This window comes from Neofelis nebulosa, chromosome 9 (genome assembly GCF_028018385.1).
Source record: "Neofelis nebulosa isolate mNeoNeb1 chromosome 9, mNeoNeb1.pri, whole genome shotgun sequence".
NCBI lineage: Eukaryota > Metazoa > Chordata > Mammalia > Carnivora > Felidae > Neofelis > Neofelis nebulosa.
The window spans coordinates 8,625,713-8,649,164 of record NC_080790.1 but is presented as its reverse complement, the minus strand read 5'-3'; the positions used below and the strand labels follow the sequence as shown (position 1 = coordinate 8,649,164).

Sequence of the window (23,452 nt, the reverse complement as noted above, 5' to 3'; positions counted from 1 at the left end):
TGGGCTCAAATTCAGGACCTGCCATTTACCGGCCGGGTGACGACCCTGAGCAAGTCAGTTAACCTCTCTGTGCCTTTGCTACCTCATACACAAATGCTAGATAATAACGTACCCACCGGTACACTGATAACTTATTTACAACAGTTTCTAGAACGCGATAAGTGCTTAGTAAAGTGGCTGCCGTTAGCGTGTAGGTGCTATTGTTCTCTGACTTGCAAAATGCCACTGGTTTTTCAGGGCCCAGCTCACACACCACACCCTGAGACACTGTTCCCGTCACTGGGCTCCGTGTGCCCTCCTGTACCGCCTCGGCACCTTAACCCTCAGCTCTCACGTGCCGCCCAGAGATGTGTTAGAAAGTCCCCCTCTGGCCGAGCTTTCCCACCAGCTGGCAAGCTCCCAGCGAAGGACCAGGTTGGACTTGACTCTGGGGCCCTGGGCTGAACTGAAGGTCCGCCTTCAACACGGGGTACACATTCCACAAATGCTGCGTGAACATAGGCCTCATTTACACCCCAATAGAAAAGGACATTCTAGCTGGAGGTCGTCTCCTGCCTCAGTGATCAGCCAATCGAGAGGAATTCCCGTCGTCAAAAAATGGAAACACACATCTAGATTTTCATCTTTCAGCTTCTCAGACAAAATCCCTCTGTTGATCCCAAGTCACTAAAACAAGATTCCTTTCTTTATAAATTGGAGGGGGGGGGGGCGGTTATAAATTAGGAGCTAAAGCCATTGCTTCCCCCAAGATATTCCACAGCTTCCGTTTTATAGGTCACTAAAAAGCGCGGAGCCCAGGCCCCCGGAGGGCTGTAGGCCCACCTTGTCCCGCACACCCATCAGGGTTAATTGCAGGAAACCTACACAGTGTTAAGTGTGCAAGCTGAGAGCGTAAAGTTATTTTGAAAGAAGAAAGCGTCGGTTATTACCGACCGGCCCTCGTAACCCACCTCCGATGGCTTTTTGGCGAGCAATTAACAAGGCCCCCACTTCCTCTGCACTCGCCACCTGAGGAGCCAAAGCTGTTAGGGGCTGGCGGTGAATGAACTCAAAGATTCTTGTCCCCACGTTTCAAGACACAGGACCTCCTTGATTTACTGCCCTCGCAATTCCTTTACAGTCACTAAGTGGTGGCATTCAGCCCAAGCCGCGGCCGCCGCCAGATCAAACGCTGACCAAGTCACTGGCACAGTCTTACCAGCACGTTTCATCCTGAGTGGCCTCGACGAGCAAATTAAATCCGAGACGGGAGGACTCCGTGAGCTCCTTTGGTAGAGTGAATTTCCCAGGATTACTCTTGTTCTCGAGAACTAGTTATAATAAGCCCCTCCTGCCTAGAGAGACGGAGTTGGCCAGAACCTTCTCTCTCTCTCTCTCTCTCTGGTCACCATCCCAGATCTGTGTCTGTCTGTCCAGCCCACATTCACCTGCCTTGGTTCAGCATTTACCCACAGTCACTGTCTCCTCGTGGCAGGAACTATTCGTCTTCTGCGGGTCAATCCTTGCTCTCCTCTCTTCCCCTCCTCCCCTCTTGGGTCCTTTGCATAGTGCCTCAGACCTAAAATGCGCTCAGTAAATACCCACTGGCGTGCATTTAGCTACTCAGCTTTTGGGGGGTGTATCGAGCATGAAATTGAAGTGTTCTACAGCAAAGACTCTTCCTGACGCTATGTCTGGACCAGATCATTACCAGCCCTTCTGCCTGCCGGATTCTCCTCCATGGGAGACACCGGACCAGGTGAAGGGGCCAGGGCCCGTGGAGGAATCGCTCCCCACTTTCTGGAGAAGGCTATGAATGTTCCGCAAGCAGGGACACATACTCAGCCCTGTTCTCCCACCGCCTCAGGTCTGATGTCCTCTGAAAGCATCGAGCACAAGGCCCGTATCCTATTCTCGACACAGGCAGGCGCTTAGAAAAGGCTTGATGAACATACGCACAAGACAGTACTAAATGATGGGCTTTCTATAGGAGGTCAGCCACATCTCAGGATAAATCTCATTTACATTCCACTTCACACGGAAAGAGCCTACTGAAAAACAAACGGGGCGGTAGGACGCAGTGATCAAGAGCCCCCAAAGGCGGCCTGTCCCCTGCCCCCAAAGGCGGCCTGTCCCCCGCCCCCCATGGCCTCTCTTGTCCCTGTCCCCCATGCAGATGGAGCCACAGGGAAGGGCAAAGAAAGGACTTACCAAGAAGAGCGTTGTGCCCATTGTCATCCGGCAAGAACCTTTTGTCCACGGCACACACCAGGAGATGGTCTGGCAGGCTGGGGGACTTGGCCCCCACGAGGAGAAAGCCTGCAGGGATGTCTATGGGCTCACTGGAAATGGAGACGAGACGCAGGTCCTTCCCCGCCTGGCAGAACCCTGGGAGGAACGGACGAGACTCACACACGCTGCCCAGGGGCCTCCCCGGACCCGGGCTCCACGTGGGCAAAGGGAGGACAGCGTTCCAGGTCTTGTCGGGAACAAAGCTCACCTCTGGATGTGGCTGACTTTCAAACTAGTTCTAAGAGGTAAGATTAGGACCCTACTTACTGAGGACACTCACCACATGCTAATTATTTTTATGACGATGGTGTCACCATATGATACACGTTGACGTACAGATGAAACTCACCAGGAAAAAGTGTAGGCACGTGATGGTCAATTAGAATGTACACAGGATAAATCCATAAGAGATCGTGAGCAATTTGATATTCTTTACGCCCGGTGTTCTTTACACGTATGAGGAAAAGACAAATGTCACAAATAGGGAGCAAGAGCCTGGTAACACTGGCCATCTCTGGGGATGGGACACAAGGACACTGACCGTCAAGGAGGCTTTCACTCCACACCCTTTTGGACATTCTGTATCTTAGAGCTTTTAAGTAGATTTCCCATTCAAAAAATAAGTGTCCAGGGGCGCCTGGGTGGCTCAGTCAGTTAAGCGTCTGACTCTCAATTTCGGCTCAGGTCATGATTTCACGGTTCATGAGTTCGAGCCCCGCATCAGGCTCTACACTGACAGTGCGGAGCCTGCTTGGGATTCTCTCTCTCTCTCTGTGCCTCCCCCCACCCACACTTGCTCTCTCAAAATAAATTCCTAAAAGCTTTTTTAAAAAATTTAAGAAATACATGTCCCGAGGCATCTGGAAATAGAAACAGCTGAGACTTATTTGGACAGGCCCTTCGCAAGGTCTCTGGGCACATCCAGCCCCATCCCGTGTCCGTTCCATCCTTAGTTACCGACGGAGGCAGTGACAGCTAACATGGCCTGATGGTCCCAAGGCTCCCCCTGCAAAACCCTACAGTACCGTCAATGGACTCCTCCCGCACACACCTGTTCGCCATCGACAACACCGTGCCCCCGGCGGGAGGGCCACAAAGGGGCCCTGAGGGGTGGGGAGGCCAGAAGGCACAGAGCCAGTGCCCACGGTGGGCCAGGCCCTGGGCCGGGATAAGCTCTGCAAAGCTGTCACTTGATCATCTGTGGGGAAGTGTTCCAGCTGCCAGTCTGAAGATACGGAAATCGAGGCTCCGAAGAGGTTACGTGATTTGCTCAGAGCCGCAGAGAGGAGGGCCAGGGTGGAGGCAGGTCTGACCCAGCTCGGGGTGGCTCCTCTCCATCGTCTTAGGGAAGCAGGCCTTCCACCTACGTGGCCTGGGCCCAGCCTTCTGAAGAGCTGAAGGAGGGGTGCCTGGGGGGGGCTCAGTCGGTTGAGCGTCCGACTTCGGCTCAGATCACGATCTCGCGGTCCGTGAGTTCGAGCCCCGCGTCGGGCTCCGGGCTGATGGCCCGGAGCCTGGAGCCTGCTTCCGGTTCTGTGTCTCCCTCTCTCTCTGCCCCTCCCCCATGCTCACTCTCTCTCTCTCTCTCTCTCTCAAAAGTGAATAAACAATAAAAAAATATTTTTTAAATGAAGAACTGGAGGAAGATGGGCTATGGACACCATTACTGCATTTACTTGGAAATTCTTTGAAAATCACCGTGATGACCACTGGAGAACTCGCTGTTTTGTTTCATTAGGTGGACACGAGAAGGCCCCCTCGTGAAGGGCCACTGTGCTGGTGTCCCTCACCCCAGAGCAGCAGCCCCAGCGAGGGCTGCCTGCCTCCCCCGCCAACATCCTGCACAAGGTCACGTCCAGCCCCACACACAGGGCCTCTACACCCCACCTGATCCCCGCACCGAGCCCTGCCCAGCCACACCTCAGACTCCTACCTAAACTGCTGGCAGCTCCCCACATGGGCTCCACGCTCCCCATCCTGAGCCTCTGCCCATGCCGTTCTTCTGTCTGGAACGTTCCAGCTTCCCCCAACCCTCTCACAGACTCCTGCCAATCCTCCGAAACCCAGACGATGGGCCACCTCCTCCAGGAAGCCTTCCCTAAACTCTCGACCTGTGTCAGCAACCTTTCGTGGGCTCCCAGACACCCCTGGTCGCCCACCCCACCCTGCTAGCACTTCCCACGTCGTGGACGAAGGGTCGGCTTACCTAACTAGCTCGGATATCCGAGAGTATCTTTTATCTCCAAACTTCCAGAGTTGGGAGGGGCAATAATTAATTCACTCACTGAACCATTCGCCTGGCGTGGTGACAGATGAACATACGCCACTCAGACAGGCTGTTGGGCTAGAGAGTGGGAGAGCCAGGGGTTTGCTCCAAGTGTCTCCGCATGCAGAGCGCGAGCTCTTACGCCCAGATGAATCATCTGGCCTCGGTTCCTCAACAGCGCGACGGGAGCGAGTCCCCGACCCTACGGGGTTCCTGAGAGACCACAGCTCTGTCTTTTTCAACCACAAAGTGCGATAAAGGAGAAAGATCGCTCCCGCGTATTGGTCTGAGCTAAACGTGCAGCGCCAGCCGACCCGAATTGAGAGGCACGTTCTAGTTTTCAAACAGCCAACGTAGCAAAATGAACTGTTGGACCCAAACCCGTTGGTAAAGCTGAGGCTGTCCAGAGAGCGCTGAGGGGTGAGAGCCTGACGGCCACGGTGAGGTGCAGCCAACGCTGCTGGGTGGGGGAGGGTACGCCCGCTGTCACCTGCCAGGGGCCAGGGTCACGCACTCTGCGGGCTCACCGTCTGTGGTGCAGCAGCCTTCGGGCGGAGGGTGCATCGGGTAGGGATTCGGGGGACCGCTGGGCTCCAGCGCCCCTTCCCCCTCTTCTTCCTCGTCCTCATTGTCCCCTCGGCCTCCACCTGGAAGGGGCAAAGGGGAGCGAGGCGTCAGGCAGAGGCAGCTAGTCCGCAAGTCCCGGCCACGGAACAGCCAGCCCGTCCCGACAGACACACCCCAAGGTCGGGCGTTCATCCCCCGTCTTTGCTGGAGGGGCCAGCTGAGGTCAGGGGACTCTCCCCAGGTCACAGACTCAGGCTCCAAGCCTGGCCTCGTGACCTCGAATCCGGGTTCACCTGTCTCCCCATCCACGAGAGCTGTGCCTATCCGCACACGCACCGGGGTCGACACGTGGTAACCGGCGGAGAAGAACGGTGCACGAAGCCTGTACCTGGTAGGCACTCCAGAAGTATCTCTGTGGGAGGTGCCACAGATTAAGATCTAGACCATTTTGCAGGTGGGCACACTGAGGCCTAGAGAGGCCCAGTGATCGGCCTGCCGCTCTTCAGAGACCTGCTAAGCAGCACAGCTGGCCCGTTCCCAGCTGCGTCTGCTGTCCGCACCGATGTTCTAGCGACTGACTGCACCGGTTAGTTAAGAACAGAAAACATGGCATGAATCGCCTCTACGGAACACGAACGGTACCTTTTTATTCATCCCCAAGGGAAAAATGGACACACAGGCATTTCTGAAAACACGCACCCAAATTTGTCACATACACGCAAGGCACCATTCCAGAACAGGGCCAGGCAGGTTATGACTTCAGGAAAGTTTCTTTTTTTGTTGTTGTTTTTTTGTTGTTGGTGTTTTTTTTTTTTTTAATTTTTTTTTTTTAACGTTTTATTTATTTTTGAGACAGGGAGAGACAGAGCATGAATGGGGAAGGGTCAGAGAGAGGGAGACACAGAATCCGAAACAGGCTCCAGGCTCTGAGTGGTCAGCACAGAGCCCGACGCGGGGCTCGAACTCACGGACCGCGAGATCATGACCTGAGCTGAAGTCGGCCGCTTAACGGACTGAGCCACCCAGGCGCCCCAGTTGTTTTTTTTTTTTTTTTTTTTCCCAAGTGAAATAGCATTTTAGGAGTCACGGAAAACACGAAACTGGCCAGGAGAGCCAGCAATGGGCCACGGGAATCTCACCGTGGGCACTCTACCTGGGCAATGGAACAGCTTATTGTCATTCCCCAGACTCTCAGCTCCTAGATTGTGGGGTCCTTGCCCTTCTCTGTCTCGGTAGTCCGGGCACCCCGTAAAATGCTCATGCAGAGAAGCACCCAGGAAACACCTGTCCAGCCGATGCGAGCACACACTGTGGTACCTGCTGTCTTTACGCAGCTCGGCTAGAGAAGGGGGGTCATGTTCGTGAATTTCCAAAAGGCTACGCAAGAATAGTCCTCACTTTTTTAACAGAAATTTGGGGTTAAAAATCCCTCTCAACTTGTCTACGTTTAAATGTCATTTAACAAACAGCATGAACATGTCTTCATGGGACAGGGTCACTCCCAGCATTCTTAAATAGGCCGGGCTGGGAGACCATTGTTTCTTCTTTTTTATTTCTGTCTCCTGTTTTCTCCATTTCTCCAACCTCCTCTTCCTTGGCTCTCACACCCTCCGTCCATCCGGTGGTTCTAGTTTAATGACGAAGTCATGTGCAGTGGAGGGAGGCAGAGCTGGGAACTGCAGATCCGAGTTCTAGTACTTGGGCCTTCCATGGTCTGTGTGGCCACAGGAAAGTGACTTAACCTCTCTGTGCATTAGATCCTGCAACTTTTCTATTTTTTTTCATGTTTATTTATTTTTGAAAGAAAGAGAGAGAAAGAGAGAGTGAGCAGGGAAGGAGCAGAGTGAGAGGGGCAGTGTGGCACCCGACACAGGGCTCGAACCCATGAACCTTGAGATGATGACCTGAGCTGAAATCGAGGGCCTGATGCTCAACCAACTGAGCCACCCAGGAGCCCCCAGATCCTGCATCTTTAAAAGGAGGTGTTTACATAAGGGCACTTTGAGCTGTTGTAGTCTATGCAGGGGGGAAACACAGCCCTCAGAGTTGCACAGAATATTCCTGATGTGATTGAATCAGCACAGGGTACTGGGAACATATCTTCATGGTGGCCACCATTTTAAAAGGCGCCCGTGGGACAAGAGGCGGAAGAAAGTGAACACTGTAAGCCAGCCTGGGCCCGTGACCTTGGGTAGGTCAGAGCAGGAAGTGAAGATTCCTGGGGTCTCTGTCTTTCTGGGCCTGGAGTACACAGAGGCGGCAGGAAGACTGTAAAAAGATTACCCGGGAAGAGCACAAGGGGGGTGGGGATAAACTCCGGAGCCTCCTTCAGATGCTTCCTTCCTGCCATTAAATGCAGGTCTGGAGTGGCTTTAGCAGGAGGGACAGAGTCCCGCCCAGACCACAGGCGCCCGCAATGCAGCACAGGACCCCGTGGGGGCTGGGACTGTCCTGTAACCACCAGAGGAGAGGGAGTCACAGAAGGCTCTCCTGCACAATCACATCTGCTCTTTGAGCCAGTACCCCCCGGGAAGGGGGGGGGGGTCCCGGAGGGGACAGCCAAGACACCAACCAAGTGAGTGAAAGGGGGCGAGAAAGTCGAAGCCACTGGAGCGCTCGGGGACCCAGGAATGTCTGTCTGCACATTATTCTGCTAAGCCAAAAAGAACAGGAATCCAGACTGTCAGAAAGAATGAAAGAAGGGGATCTTAAGCCTCGGAGAGTCAAAGAAAGAGCTCAAAATCCAGCAGATAAGAAAGCTGCCCTCAAGGGTCAAAGGTCTATAGCAGACATCCCAGGGCCTTTGATGGGATCAGTCGGGCAGCAGCGAGGGCGAGGAAGCTTGTAGCCAGGAGCAGACCAGACCAGACTGCTGGCCAAGGTCTCCCGGCAGGAGGAGGGAGGGAGGAGGGCATTCACACGGCCTCAGACAGACAAAACCAACAGGACGGGGACCTTAGGACCTTCACGCTAGAAACACTGGAATCCAGAAATGCCACTGCACTACCTTCACTCTAGAGAGCATGGGGGTTGTTATTCACTGTAATGTTCCCACTTCATTGCATCTTTCTGTGGGAAGAAGCCGTAGGACATTTTGAGTGGGTGGGATCCCAAGAATTACCTGCATCTTGTTTAATTAATTAATACTTACCCCAAAATTGCTGGTATCTGTTCTGTTTGCTTTCTCTCTAAAAACAGTAAACAACACGTAATAAAAGGGTTTTCCCCTGGGAGGAAGTGGTAAGACCTCTATGCCAGGGAACAAAGTCACAAAGGCCCCTGCTGCATCACCTTCACAAATACAGAAAATGTTAACAGATCGAGGGCTGTTTAGTATGACCAGCACCCTGGTCATAAAAACCATCTTTAATGTAATTGTCTGAGGAAGGACAGTAATAAGAGACCCAGGGGGAGAGACGGACACACAGACTATAAAACGAGGTGTCGCCAGCACAGGCCGTCCGCGCCAGGTTTTATGATGCAGAAACCAGGGGCAGAGCTGTGTGCTCAGTTTATTGTGACACCCAGCAAACTAAAAAGAGTGTCTTCCCCTTCCCACCAGCTCCCCCTCTCCCTACACCCCCCCCCCCCCCCGCCCCACTCCCAGGCCCCTGCACCTTGGGAGGATTTCTCTATTCTGTTTGCGGGACAAACAGGAAAAGCTGGAGGGTCTGCCCTGGTTTTCGTTCAACATTTGGGCTGAACAATCAAGCCCACTACAGCCGGCAGCCAGCCCTCAACACAGGAGGCCCGGGAGGAGCATAAAGCTCAAAGCTGTCTCTGCAAAGTGTCCCATGCCCAGTGCCCTATCAGCAGGGGAGGACATCCTAAGAAGTCAGAATGTCCGAGATGCAGCCTCCCAGGTAGTCCGTGGAGATCTGGGGCATAAGGAAAAGCTGCCTGGGGAACCTCCTGTCTCTCCCCAGGTGAGCATCTCCACCACTCCCCCCCCTTCCCCACCCGTCTACTTAACCCCCTATCTGCCCCCTCTTCATCAAAGAGCTGCCAGAGTTAAGGGTTCAACTGTGAGACTCAGGCACTCCTTCAACTCTGCAGGCAACCCCAGCGCCCATCTTCCCAAACCGTGGGATTTAATCACGTTACAAGGTGGAGGTGAATGCGCTTTGTAGATTTCAGGATGCCAGGCAAACTAAGTTGTCGCGACCATCGTTAATTTATCATTAGCAACGCAGCCTTTCGATAGGGAAGGCCGTTAAGGATGACTGTTGAACGTGTGTATGCCTCACGGAAGTCTTTGTGCCGGCCAAAAACACAGCCGGGACCCTCCAGTGAGTTCTCATCCCCCCACCGTGTTGCAGCCACACTTCCCCTCCAGGAGGACATGCACATCCAGACAATTCGCCGTTTCCCTAGTTGGTGCTTTTGAGCCCAGCCCAGTTTCTCCCCGACCCTCTCTCAGGTCCTTGCTGTTGCTATTTGCAAGGTTAACGTTGTAAGATGTTTCAAAGATTGACCCAGGGAGCGCCTCCCTGCCAGAATGAGAACTATCAGGCACTACACAAGCAACTCTGTGCCTCATTTTCCCCTCACGTGCAACCCTCCTGGTCAGCCATCCCCACACTCTGTCCACACACACACACACACACTGATACTGACCCACACACGTCGTGACCACCCCAATCCAGGGGACCTGGCAGGCTGCGTGCTTTAATTGACTCATTTTTGTTGTAAACAACAATCCTTTTCCCCCTCGGTATCTAAATTGAGTCCTCAAGCAGAAGGCATAAACTGACCAAAAGGACTTCCGTAAGAGTAAGGGTCTCACCCTATGGATTGCCGTGGGGTTGCTTCTGCCATGAAAATACATGGCTATTAAAGATACAAATCAAAGAGTGAGAAACAGAACCATTTTATTCTCCGGATAAATAAGTAAACCCTAAAGTTGTCCCCATGCCTGAGTATGATTTATGCATTTATTTCTGGCACACGTTCCATTCATCAGGGTGTGTTTTCCTGGCTTTTTGAAGTTTCTAGAGGGCTCTGGCATCTGCCATCACAAAAACTACCCAGACTATTTTGCAAAGATACGGCCGTGAGTCCCGAGGCAGAGAGAAAAAAAAGACCATGGAGGGCCAAAGCATGTTAAAATTTCTCACTTATCAAGTGACTTTCTGATGAGAGCCTAAGTAACAACCATTCCAGGATACTCCTCCCCGGCCCTCTTCCTCCCTCCCGTTAGCCAGTGAATAATTTGATTCCTTGTAACTTTACGGCTGAAACTTTATCATTATTTGGTTGGTTTGTTTGTTTTCAGCCAAGTCCAAGTGTATGCGCAACTTTTTCTAATAGTTCTTTTCCGCCAGACTCAACATTTTGCATGCAGGGGAGGAAAGCGTTTCCAGCTCTGTTGCAACAGGGGCTGCACACAACACAGGACAGACGCGAGGGCATCTCCTACCTTCTAGCGTGGAGAGCTGCTGTTCGGCTTCCAGATACAACTGGGAGAAGACGGGCCTGGGCACCAGGCTGTTGGACCGCAGCGAAGCCTCGATGGAGTTGTGCAAGACCTCTTCGAACCGCGTCGTCTTCAGCTGGCCGGCGTACGAGTTTCCCATCTTTAGAGAGGACGACGGAGGCTGCTGTTTAAAAGGGCATCTCAGTGTCAGTTAAAGAGACTGACCCTGGGCGCGAAGCCCAAAGGCAGAGGTCGACCGCTTGAAGGGGCCGTGGATCCCCCGCTCAGCAAAGAGGAGAGGGCGGCTCTCAGCCGCAGCTACGGCCGGGCGTTTACAGGAAGTTAGATAAGCAACAGCTTTCTCTAATTTAGCACTCAGATAGCAGAGTCTGACACCTCTTAGGATATTTTACTAGAAATTGGCTCTTCGTCATCCCTGGCTTCCCAGACCCCCGGCTTTTCCCTGAGAGGTGATCCTGCCCCACCCCCACCCCCGCCAAGAGAGCTCAGACAAACGATGGTTTATTTTCCTTGACTTCCAGAATAGCCCTGCACCACTTAACGCATGGGACGGCAGCTGGCAATTCCATGACCCATGGCAACTAGTCTCCAGATCTGAGGATTCCAAGACCTCCCCTCACCTTCTCGGAAGGCGGGCTAGCAGCTTTCCCAACATTGCCCTTTTTTGCTAAAAGGCCAATTGTTAACATTCTGCCTTTAAAGTGTTTTTGTAGTTTATCAATACTTCCATTACCCAAGTAATGCAGACTTAAATCTGGGAAACCTGGAAATTACAGAAGAGGGTGGAAAAACCACAGGAAAATCACGGCTTTTCCCATTCCCCAAGATGACCACCGGGATTTTTTTTTTTTTTTTTTTGGCAGCCTAAGATAGTATTCACATGCCATGCCATTCACCCACTTAAAGTGTACATCTAGTCAGTGTGGTGCAAACATCGCACGATCAACTGTAGAACATTTCATCGACCCCAAAAGAAACCTCATACCCTTTAGCTGTCACTCCTCAATCCCCACCCCTCCCCCCCCAGCCACTAATTTACTTTCCGACTTTGCAGATTTGCTGACTGTGCAAGTTTCACAACAATGGAACCCTCTGGTCTACGTCTTTGGGGACCGGCTTCTTCCAGTTAGCGCAATGCTCTCAAGGTTCTCGCGTGTTCGACACCTCGTTCCCACTGTGCTAGGATGACGTACTCTTTCCGGACTTCGTTTTCTTCACGAGTGGGGGGTAAGAGGGAGAGGGGAGATGGCATTGACATACTCATTCAATGACGACATTTTTGATTCTGCATTTTTCCCTTGACGTAAGCATTTTATTCAATGCTCTTACAAATGCTCTGAAAATAAAGGTCACGGCTACCTCATATTCCGTTCCGTGAAGGTGCGGACATTTGCGCAGACACCTCTCTCTGATCGTACGTGGTAAGCCTCTGTGTTTATTTAGTGCTTCCCAAGACCAGCATTTAAATTTATATTCCTTCCTCATGCTGCCGTTCATTTTCTATGGCGTTAAATTTAGGTTTCTGTTTCCTCTTGGCTTAATCTGTTGTACTGTTTTCAAACTGCTTAAAATGATCACTTTGTTATCGTCTTTATTTTCCACCTCCTTTAATAATGAAACCATTTCGGGCTACATATTTTCCTCCGGACACCTCTTTTGCTATGGCTTCGTAGGCTTGGTATAAAGGGTTCTCCTTTTCATTTTTTAGACACCTTGCAATCTCCCTTTTGATTCCCTCCTTGATCAGGTAATTATCTAGGAATGTATGTTTAATTTCTAAATAGTCACGATTGGGGGTGGTTAGCCTTATACTATTTGTAATTTTTATTGGGTTGTAATCATGACTGTGGCCTTTAGAAGCTCTGCTTTCAAAATGTCACAGGTTTCTTTTTTTTAACGTTTGTTGATTTTTGAGACAGAGAGAGACAGAGCATGAGCCGGGGAGGGGCAGAGAGAGAGGGAGACACAGAATCGGAAGCAGGCTCCAGGCCCCGAGCTGTCAGCACAGAGCTCAGTGCAGAGCTCGAACCCACAAACTGGGAGATCATGACCTGAGCCGAAGTCAGACACCTCAACCAACTGAGCCCCCCAGGTGCCCCTACAGGTTGCTTTTTTAATGGATACCCGATGGATTTTTACAAATAGCCTACGACTATGAGAAGAGAGATGTATAAACTCTCTAAGGGAGGAAAGGAGATATTACCCAGTTCTTCTCTATCCTTATGTATTTCTTATCTACTACGCTGTTGATTTTCAAAGTAGCGTCTGACTTAAAAAACAGCCCCCAAAATAGCGTCAACACGACCACAGGGATGCAACCCTAGTTGTGAGACCAGCCTCACAAGCCAGGCACGACCTCACACATCAATCACTCTGACTCAAGACATGTGTAAGAAATGCTCCCTTGTTTGGGCGGCGAAGTCATCTCAAGATGGGGCCGCTGGTGCCCCTCTGAGGGCTCTGGTTTCCCTCCTGAAGACAAAATGGGCCAAACAGTCACGCTGATTTTCTGCCTCTCTTGCAAGGAAGGTCCAGCCTTTCCTCTTCCAACTAAAAGTACATAAAAACCATTAAACGCTTCCTGCTTCTAGCAATAATCCCTAACCACAGGGCCCCCTGGTCAGCCCCTGCTTCCAGCCTTGGGGCAATGAGGCATCGGAAGGACTGCCTCAGGAATTAGCCCCCGACACAGAGAAGACACTCCAGAGAGAGAAAGAGGTCAGCTGCCAGAGCCCCTGAATAGCCCACTTGCCTGGGTCGGAAGGGGCTCCAGGGTCCTCGTGTCTGCCTTCTTCCTTGACCCGACGCATACCTCGATACACAAAGGAGGGGTCACTGGCCACATTCGGGGGACGCTTGCATTATTTTCGAATCGGGGCGGTCTGTTTAAAGTTGCTGCCCATGAATAACATCACAAATGCCCGTTTCTATAGATCTTTGTCTGAAGAGCTTAAGGCACACAGAAAGGAGATTTGAGCCCATCCCTTTTTACACGGCGTCTCTACAGAACCATGCTCGATGATCCAAAGAACACGATGGAGGCGTCCAGTCCCCACCACCCTCCCAAGGCCCCTTTCTGCTCACCTGACAGGGGACAGGCACTCCGAGCCCAGAGGATTCCACCGGTTGTCACAGATCAATGCCTAACGTGGACGGAGCCACGAGGAGGAGGGAAAGGAACACTCACTGTCCTGCTACTGAGTACGAGGCACGTTCGGTGGCCAGGGGTGGGATAGTATGAAGCCCATTCTAAATAAAGACGGCAAATTCAAGTCTTGGAGAGGATACTCACCTGAAGGAACTCTTGTTCAAAGAAAAGAAGAGAATTGGGGTGGGGTGGGGTGGGGTGGGGGAGAAGGAGCAGGCAGGGAAACGGAGGAGGGAGGGGGAGAAACACAAAATGAACCAGGAAGAGCGGCACAGAAAAGTTTTCACACTCAGAAAAATGGAAACTTTTACCACCCTACGCACACATGGAAGCTTTAATGTCTAGAAGCAAATGGAGAGGAAATGTACCCCGCGCCCTGTGTGATGATGCACTGGAAATCGTAGGAAGGAAACGCCAGCAAATCAGGATGGAGAAGGAGCCCGGAGAATCGAAGGAAAATCGTGTGGCCCTTTCGTCAGTGGCCGGGGGACCACCGCTGGACGGGGTGGGAACTCCCCAGGGCAAAGCTCCAGCTCACAGACAAAACCACCTGCCAGGTGAGAGGCTTTGGGAGGGGAGGACACAGCAGGCTGAGGTGGGGACACAGCTGGAGCTCTCTGGCCTGTTAGAAGTGTTAGAATCCGGCCCCCTCGTGGGGGGACTGGAGAGCCCCAGTTTGGCTCAGGGTCAAACACAAAAGCTGAAATCTCCCCCCTACCCCAGGCGACAGGGTAAAGGGCCCCGGGGCTGCGGTCTCTCCCTGCTCCCTCCCGGTGCAGGTCTCTGCCAGCCTCCTGCTACAGCTACCCCGGGCCACGACCTGCAGGGATTTCTTCCACACCCTGGACACATCACCCTCCACTGCCTGCATTCCAAGGCCTGGCCCACTTCCTCCCGATGCGGGTGCACGACGCTCCTCAAACCCCAGAACCTGAACCGCGGCCTTCACCATAACGCACAGGAGCCTGGCTGCGGCAGAATGGGCAGCGCATGCGTGACCCGAGCAAAGTGTTTGACTCACTGGGCCTCCGTGTTCTCATCTGTAAAATGGGCACTCTGAAGCACTGACCGGCTGGTCATTTTGGAGAGTAAGAGAGGCAGAATATGTGGACAGTGCCTAGCACAGCACCTGGCAGGCAGTGCGCGAGCATTCATCTCTGGCTAAATCTGAATATTCACCCGGGAAGAATTTCAGATCGGAAATGACAAGTGACAAAGAACGCGTGAGGCGTTAGGAGGGAATCAGTGAGAACTTGGGCCAAGGGGCCGGTACTCAAAAAGGAAGAGGAGCGTATTTTGGTGGGACGGATTTGGCAAGATGTTTAAGACAGGGACAAGAGGGTACATGGAAATGAAAGCCCCATGAAGACAGACAGGCTCTCGGAAAAGGAGTTGATCTTACAAGTAGTAAATGGCTCACCAGACAGCACCGTGCGAGAGGAAAATCAAAACTGGGGGTGAAAATCAGACATCGTTTCCGTAGGTAAGTCCCTGAAACCTCAGAGCTAGCGATTTACGGTGACGAACGTGGCGTTTTAGGCCGGCCAATCAGACAGAGAGATGTTTGGGATAAAACCAGAGGCCCTGGTGGATACAGTTTCAACCAGACCCTTGCGCACCTGCTTGTTTTTAAGACTAAAGCACAAAAAGTGGAAAACTCTGTACCCAAGGAACGCCGCTGGATGGCTGGTGGGCCCTATTTCACCAAGTCAACCTCAAACAGAGTCAGTTCTACGTCAGTTCCAATCCCAGAACTAGTTCTGCACGTCCACTGCCTCATCAGACCCCCGGAGCACCTACGAACTTGACCAGATGAATGAAGCAGACTGATCTCCAGTGAATTTGGAGTCACCAAGGCGGGCTATCTGGGCACGTTCTCAATGGCTGAGACACCCGTCCCAAGCCATTCTCCTCCCCTGGCACCTGTAAACCAAGCGGTGTCGTTGAGAGCATCCGGTTAGAGCAGCGAGCTCTAGTCTGGGTTGAAGTTCAGTGAGAACAAGCATGGGGCGGACCCATCAAGGAAGATCAAGGGTGATCACAGGCGAAGACAGAGAGGCGGCTTCGGCGAAAGGGCACAGATAGAATACACACGTCATCTCTACTTCCTCCCAAACTTCACTAGGAGTAGGCGAGGAATCCAGAAACATACTACACACACACACACACACACACACACACACACACACACACACGCAGAGCAAGGAGAGCCACTAACAGCAGACAAAATGTGCCGCCACGCAGTTTAGAAGATGCAAAGCGGAAGTGGAGACAGACTTTGAAACAAAGTAAGAACTAAGGCATCCTCTGGGAAGCACCCCAATTCAAAGCAGAAGCCAGAAGAGGCTTAGGAATTGGAGGCAACGCAGTGAGAAGTGGGGCTGAAGACCTGGCTGGGGGAGGGGGCCGGGGGGGGAGGAGAATCCCTCCCCACTCTCCTCCCCCCTCCCCTCCCTCAGCAGCCTCTTCCCTGTCTCCACCAGACCCTGGAGGTTTACTCAAGAAAAAAAAAAAATCACAGAGATTCTCCAGGATACAGCTGACAACTGGTGTGCGGGACTGAAAACAGGAACAGGTTCAGTCTGTGGTGCCCTCCCCTCTCATTCCTTTTCCCTATTTGGTTCCCCCAAAATGCTGACACTCGGGCTTAAGGATGGACAGACACTGCAAACTGGGGGTACCCCCGATGCCACAGATCCACATCCAATCATGTCCCACAAGGGAGCACCCCCCCCACCCCAGCTACCTCCTGTGTATGGCAACTTTCACACAACCTCCTGTACCTGATCCTTAACTACGAGCAGACATCCAAAGACCATCAGCATCACAGAGGCTTTTGAGAAACTCCTTCAACATAAAAGGTCAAGACCAAAAGAAATGCACAAATAAAAGACAGCACACAAAAAATGCAAAGGATAACACCCCCCACAAATTCCTATCCTCGGAGGAACACTGTATCCACAAAACAAGAACAGAATGCTGTACTGGTCAACAAGGAATGTGTCAGGGCAGGGAGTATATGGGAACACTTAGTACTTTCCTCTCAATTTTGCCGAGGACCTAAAACTGCTCTAAAGAAATGCAATCTTTAGAAAAGAAAATGTAAGAATGCAGAAACCCAAAATGAACTCTTATAAACCATTTAAATGGTAATAGAAACTTAAACTTTACTGGGAGGGCTACAAGACAGAATTGAAGATAAAGACACAAAGATAAGAAAATTAGAGAATAAATTCATGGTCTAATAGGAGTTCCAGGAAAAGAGAACAAGGAAAAAGGAGGGAATAACATTCCCAAAGAAATAATCTAAAAAAAAATTCCCAGAAGCAAAGAATTTAAGTTTCTGGATTTAAAAATCCCAAGGGCTCGCCATAATAAATGAAAAAGGAGCATCATCATGAAATTTCAGAACACCAAGGATCAAGAGAGGATCCCAAAGAAAGATCCAGAAAGAAATTAAATGGCACATTCCACACTGAAAATAATCAGAATGACTTTGGATTTCTCAACAGTGATAATTGGGAAACAATGAAATAATGCCCTTAAAAATTCTGAGGGAAAATGGTGTGCTATCTAGAATTCTATACCCAACTGAAATAACAACCCAAAGTGCGAGTAGAATAAAACTATTTTCAGAAATTCAAGATCTCAAAACAAAACAAAAACAAACAAACAAAAAACCACATCTCCCAACTATTCTTTCTCCAGAAGCTACTGGGGAATAGAAAATATTGACCAATGTGAAGACATGAGACCCAGGGCAGAGGGTCCAGCACAAGGAGAGAAAACGAGTTCCCAAGGTGATAAGGACAACAGCTTGGAAAAGGACATCTCCAAGACAAAATCAATGAAACAGATCTGATTATCTGATGTGTTGAACTATGTTGAAAAGAGCTTTAGAAGTTCTATCAGAGGGGTGCCTGGGTGGTTCAGTCGGTTAAGCGTCCGACTCTATTTTGGCTCAGGTCATGATCTCAAGGTTCGGTAGTTCAAGCCCCACACCGGGCTCTATGCTAACAGTGTAGAGCCTGCTTGGGATTCTCTCTCTCCACTATCTCTGCCCCTCCACATCCCCCAAAATAAATAAACTTTAAAAAAAAATTTTGAAAAGTAGTTCTATCAGATCAGGATGAATTATTGATAGGTCTTCAAAAATTCAAGTAAACAAAAATTGAGACAATTAGTGGCTGCACGAAAAATAAGATGTTGCACAGGAATTAGAAATTTAAGTTAATTGTAGCTATAAGTCTATGCTGAGTACAGATTCAAAGTTTGCGACAGAATGATTTTGGAAGGATGGGTAAAGGGAAGTGGAGCGTGCATGCAAGGGTACGTTTTAGGGACAGAAGGAAGGAGGCCTGAGAAGGCCACAGTCGGAATGGAATGGAGTGGAGTGAAGTGAAGTGGAGTGAAGTGAAGTGAAGTGAAGTGAAGTGAAGTGAAGTGAAATGAAAGTGAAATGAAAAGATGGTCTGGAAATTAACTGCAGCACAAGTTACTATTTGTAAATTATGCAGTAAATTCCAGAAAACAATTAAAAAAAAAACTAAAAAGTTAAGACAGTTGTCTCTAGGTAGCAGGACCTGGAGTGGGAATAGGTGTTTTTCATTTTAAAGGTTATAATAATGACTTGTTTTTTTAAAAAAAATTTTTTTTCAACGTTTTTTATTTATTTTTGGGACAGAGAGAGACAGAGCATGAACGGGGGAGGGGCAGAGAGAGAGGGAGACACAGCATCGGAAACAGGCTCCAGGCTCCGAGCCATCAGCCCAGAGCCTGACGCGGGGCTCGAACTCACGGACCGCGAGATCGTGACCTGGCTGAAGTCGGACGCTTAACCGACTGCGCCACCCAGGCACCCCATGACTTGTTTTTTTTAATGTTTTATTTATTTTTGAGAGAGAGACTGAGACAGAGCATGAGAGGGGGAGGGGCAGAAAGAGAAGGAGACACAGAATCCGAAGCAGGCTCCAGGCTCCGAGCTGTCAGCACAGAGCCCGATGTGGGGCTCGAACCCACGAACTGTGAGATCATGACCTGAGTCGAAGTCTCGGACACTTAACCCACTGAGCCTCCCAGGCGCCCCCATGATGACTTTTTACACCGTGTTCGTATTCACACTTATTAAAAACTGAAGGCTATGTTAAAAACTAAAATGGAAGCACAAAAATGCACAGCAGACGTCACGCAGAATCTCAGCAGAATGGCCACTGAAGATCGTGGTGGACGACGGGCCAAGAGCAACGCAAGGCCAAGCTGCCAAGCATTTCCTCAAGGTCATCTCGTCTCATCCCAGCAACTATCCTATCTGGCAATTAGTTCTGGCCCTACTGTGATCGCTATTTTACAGATGAAGAAACTGAAGCTCAGAAACGTTGGGAGAGGTATCTCAGGACACACAGCTACTACCTTGTGTGGCCTTGAAAGCCCATCCCCAAAGAACACCTTCCAGGCAGAGCGGTGTGAGGAAGTTCCAGTTAGCAGAACAGGAAGGACATCTCAGACACCCTCGGTTTAAGGGTTATAAGTCTGCCTTACTGTTCTCTTCTAGAACCTTCTCTAGTAGTGGCAAGGCATTTCCCAACTTCACAGAAAGCTATGGCATTCCCGTACACTTCTCAAGGACAAAGCCAGGAAGTCAGCCTCGCGGGACTGAGCACTGCAGACACGTGGGAATCTGGGCGGCCCCCTGGGCTCCTCTGGGAGCCCTTAACATCCTGCAGCTACTCCTAGAAGGTTCTGCCTCTACTCCCAGAACCACACGACAGTGCAAGGTCCCTGTTACAGTATGCCTACATCACACAGTTATATCCACATGGGGACAAAAACAGAAAACATCAAAACTTCTGTTTTCAAAAAATGAGAACAAACTGAGGGCTGATGGGGGGTGGGAGGGCGGGGAGGGTGGGTGATGGGTATTGAGGAGGGCACCTTTTGGGATGAGCACTGGGTGCTGTATGGAAACCAATTTGACAATAAATTTCATCTATTTAAAAAAAAAAAAAACTTCTGTTTTCATCTAGTCCATCTCATCATTTTCATTATTTTCCAGTCTATGTTTTGGAACGTAAATAACATATACCATACGCCGCGGTCCGTGTATGCGACATATAAATCAATAAATACATACGTGGAGAGAGACGCAAGTTTGAACGGAAAAACAAGAAAAGCAGTACTTGTTTAGTAGCTGCTGTGTGCTAACACCTCTGTGACAAAAGCACGATCTTCATTTTGCAGATGAAGACATGGGGTCTGAGATTTAAAGCCTTTGTTGGTTTCACGTCCTTATTATTTCCTTTAGCAACGTAAGCCCCAGGAACATAGGAAAAATCGAAACAGTGGCTATCGTTTATTAGGGCCACTTTGTGTAGCCCCTTTTCTCGGCTTTTACATCACTCTCATCACGGCTCTAAAAGGCACGCGGCATGATTCTCTTTTTACTTTAGGAAACTGAGACGGGGCGGGGGGAGATTAAGTGACTTGTCCCAGGTCCTACATTTTGGACGATTTTAGAATGTCCAACGATGGCCCGAAGTAGGACAATCTTTGCTTTCAAATGAAGCCGGTGACTTCAGAAAAGAGAGTGTTGTTTTTTTAAGTTGGTGGGAGTTTTTTCATGCCATTCACTTGTCTAGCCCCGCTGAAACTTTTGCTTAGGAAAAAAAACTGCCTTGGGCTCTTTCTTAAAGGTGCTTGACCAAAGGGGGGAGGGGGCAGTGGTGGGGAGGGCTTCCAGAACAAGAAAATAAAGCCTCAGTGAATGAAAAGCCCCATTTAAAAAAGACACATTTCTAGCCAGACAACGGAAACCGAGAGCATTCTAAGAATGTTGCCTGAAGACAGGTCTGCGGGAGGGAGGAGGCGGAAAGACCACCGCTCAGACCACCACTTCGAGAAGCAGCAAAGCAAACAAGTGGCCAGCAGCCGGCGGGCCGGGGGCCTGGACAGTGTCCGCCTGTCAGCCCGACTGGCCGTTCCCTGGAGATTAAAGCAGGAGACTCAGACTCCAGCCGTTCAAAGAAAAATATTCCAGCTCAGCCTGTGACGGCTTCTCTGTTCTTCCTTCCTTTCTTTTCTCTCTTCCTTGCAGACGAGAAGATCAGAAGGCTTGCCCAAGAGGCAGAAAATCCATTTATCTTAAAAGGCTCCTGACACTTACCGGGGAACCCGAAGACGTGTGTGTCCGGCTAACCTCTGGGCCCCCAGTTATTCCCCGTTCCCTTCTGAGCACTTTCCACTTGGCTTTTCTGTCAAGTAGGGAGGCGCCCGTGCCAGAGCCCAAATCTGTGAACAAATGTTACGGACTTCCCAGAATGGGCTAGCTCACGCTCCCGAAGAGCACACCCAGCTCTGTGCACCCCTGGGTGCTGCTCATTAAGATAAAGCCGACACCTCGCCTGCTGCACACGTGCCCGATCCGGCTCTTCTCCCAAACGCCCAGGGCACACGCTGTTGGCTCAGTCCCTCTGCACAGAGACCGGAGGCCCACGATGTGCTGAGAACAAGCCCTTCAGTCCGCCCGTCATGCTGTCCAGTTAGATGGGAACCAGCAGGGCTCTCAGAGAAGGCCTTGCAGCTCCCCTTCACTTATCATAAGCCTCTCAGTAAAGTTCCACTTTACCAGCTTCCAACAATTTTTCAAAGGTGGGCCTTACAAAGCATTCATAACCCGCCTGCCTGCTAGCTGGTAAAAAAAAAACAAAAACAAAAACAAAAACAAAAACAAAAAAAACAACCATGTACTTTGGAAGAGGACCACCAGAGACTTAATTCATAGCTGTGCTCTTTTCAAGCTGTGTGACCTTGGGTGAGTTACCTCACCTCTCTGGACCACCGTTTCCTCGCTTGTAACATGAAGAACTGCCTTCCAGAGCCGAAGGGAGGGCCAAATAAACGAACATACAGAGGGTAGTTGACACACGGATGTGAATAAACTCTGGTCACCTCTGTAAAATGGAAATTAACTCCTCATGACTCGCATTTCTAGACGCCAACCAGAGACGTGGACTTGCTTTGGCTCACTGTACCCCAGCAGAAGTCATCAGGCTCCTGGCTTCCTTTAGGGGTGCACCGACCGAAATGTGCCAGCGCAAGCAGATACGCGATTTCCGTGTGTCTCATCCCCCTTCTCTCCAAACCTAAAGCTCCCTGGGGCACCTGGGGGGCTCAGTCGGTTAAGCGTCCGACTCTTGATTTCGGCTCAGGTCATGATCTCATGGTTCATGGGTTCGAGCCCCGCGCCGGGCTCCGTGCTGACAGTGTGGAGTCTGCTTGGGATTCTCCCTCTCTCCCTCCTCCTCTGCCCCTCCGTTGCTCTCACTCTCTTGCTCTCTCTCCCAAAATAAATAAATTAAAAAAAAAAAATTAAAAGCTCCTTGACAGCAAGAACTATTCTAGTCACCCCTTTATTCCCCTGGGACACTGTGTGTGTGTGTGTGTGTGTGTGTGTGTGTGTGTGTGTGTATATATATATATGTATATAGATATATAGATATATAGATATAGATATAGATATATAGATAGATAGATATAGATATATATCTATAGATATAGATAGATATCTGTATATAGATATCTATCTATATCTATAGATACATATGTGTGTGTGCGCGCACACGCGTGCGCGCACACACACACACACACACACAGCAGAAAATACCTCCTAAACAGAGGGCATGGGGGAGGAAGTCACAGCGAGGAATGTACGGAAATGGAGCACAGTCCCGTCTGAAAGCTGCACCCGTTGGGTGCAGAATCTGAAACCCCAGCTGTACCAAATAAGCACACCTGAGGTTTTATTTCAGCCCCCCCCCCCCCCCCGGATGCCACTGCTCTTACAGTTCCAGAAAGCGTATTAGCTACTGCCCCGGAGATTACCTGGACTCACCTCACCGCTTTCTATTCCGAGCGGGGTCAGGAGCCTGTTGAACATCGAAGTACAAGATGTGCACTTGTGTTCTTTCCTCATGAGCACGCTGCTTGCTAGAGGGCCCTGTGGGGGCCTGTTCCCCCTTCGGCTTGCACCTGAGCCAAATTCATCGCTCCCTCTTCTGTTCCGCCACCCGCAGAACTTTGCTGCCGCCCCCGCCGGGTGCCGACCCCGCTAAGACCACAGGGTGCGCGTCTCCCACCCCCTCGGGGCGGGGGGGGGGGGGGGGGGGGGAGGGTGTTGAGCTGCTGCGGCCCGCAGCCAAGTTCGCTCATCTCTCCATCCCTTAGAGAGTCCGGAGCGCTTTCTCACAAAGAGCAGGTCTCTGGCAAGGAAGCGGTGGATGACTGTGCTCATCACCCCAGGCTGCTACAGACCCTGCCACCCGCACCCAGGCCACCCCTGCCTCCGGAAGAAGACGCAGCTGGAGGCCTTCGGGGTCTCAGCACCAACTTGAGGCAGCTGGGTCTGCTCTGAGCCACACACTGACAAGCGTGGCCCCTACTGTGCCTCTTCTGTGAAAAGGTGAACTTCCCCCCCTTCCAGAACCATGATCTTGAGCCTTAAAAGTGAAAGCTTAAGTTTGGCTATATAGTAGAAATCTTGCCTTCTCACTTGGAGCTAAGGGCGAACGTGAACGAAAACAGGAAGAGCAGGAAAACAATGAGCGCACGACCCCGGGAGGTGGTCGCCTTAGCAAGGGTGCAGGCAAGAAGGTGGCTTCAGCGGAGACAGAAGAGAGCGGAAGTTTCTCTCTCAGGTCAGTCTCAAAGGGCCCCCTCAGAAAGCTGCGTCGGAAAGGATGAGCTCCAGTTTGCGGCAAAGGAGAAAGGG

The 23,452-nt window shown here is 50.8% G+C and overlaps 1 protein-coding gene across 7 annotated transcripts in view; it reads right to left on the bottom strand.

Annotated features, from left to right (window-relative positions):
• GREB1 (growth regulating estrogen receptor binding 1) overlaps positions 1-23,452 on the bottom strand; it is a 145,967-nt gene that overhangs the window by 65,703 nt on the left and 56,812 nt on the right. For 6 of the 7 annotated variants that reach the window (XM_058682558.1, XM_058682561.1, XM_058682555.1 and 3 more), the window contains exons 2-4: positions 10,524-10,704; positions 5,065-5,184; positions 2,191-2,367 (exon numbers count right to left, since the gene is read on the bottom strand). In XM_058682558.1, coding sequence (XP_058538541.1) covers positions 2,191-2,367; positions 5,065-5,184; positions 10,524-10,680 — 454 coding nt within the window. In that variant the 5' untranslated portion in view covers positions 10,681-10,704. Of the gene's footprint in view, positions 1-2,190; positions 2,368-5,064; positions 5,185-10,523; positions 10,705-11,580; positions 11,754-23,452 lie in introns of all 7 variants that reach the window. The other variant, XM_058682556.1, reaches the window with a different exon arrangement.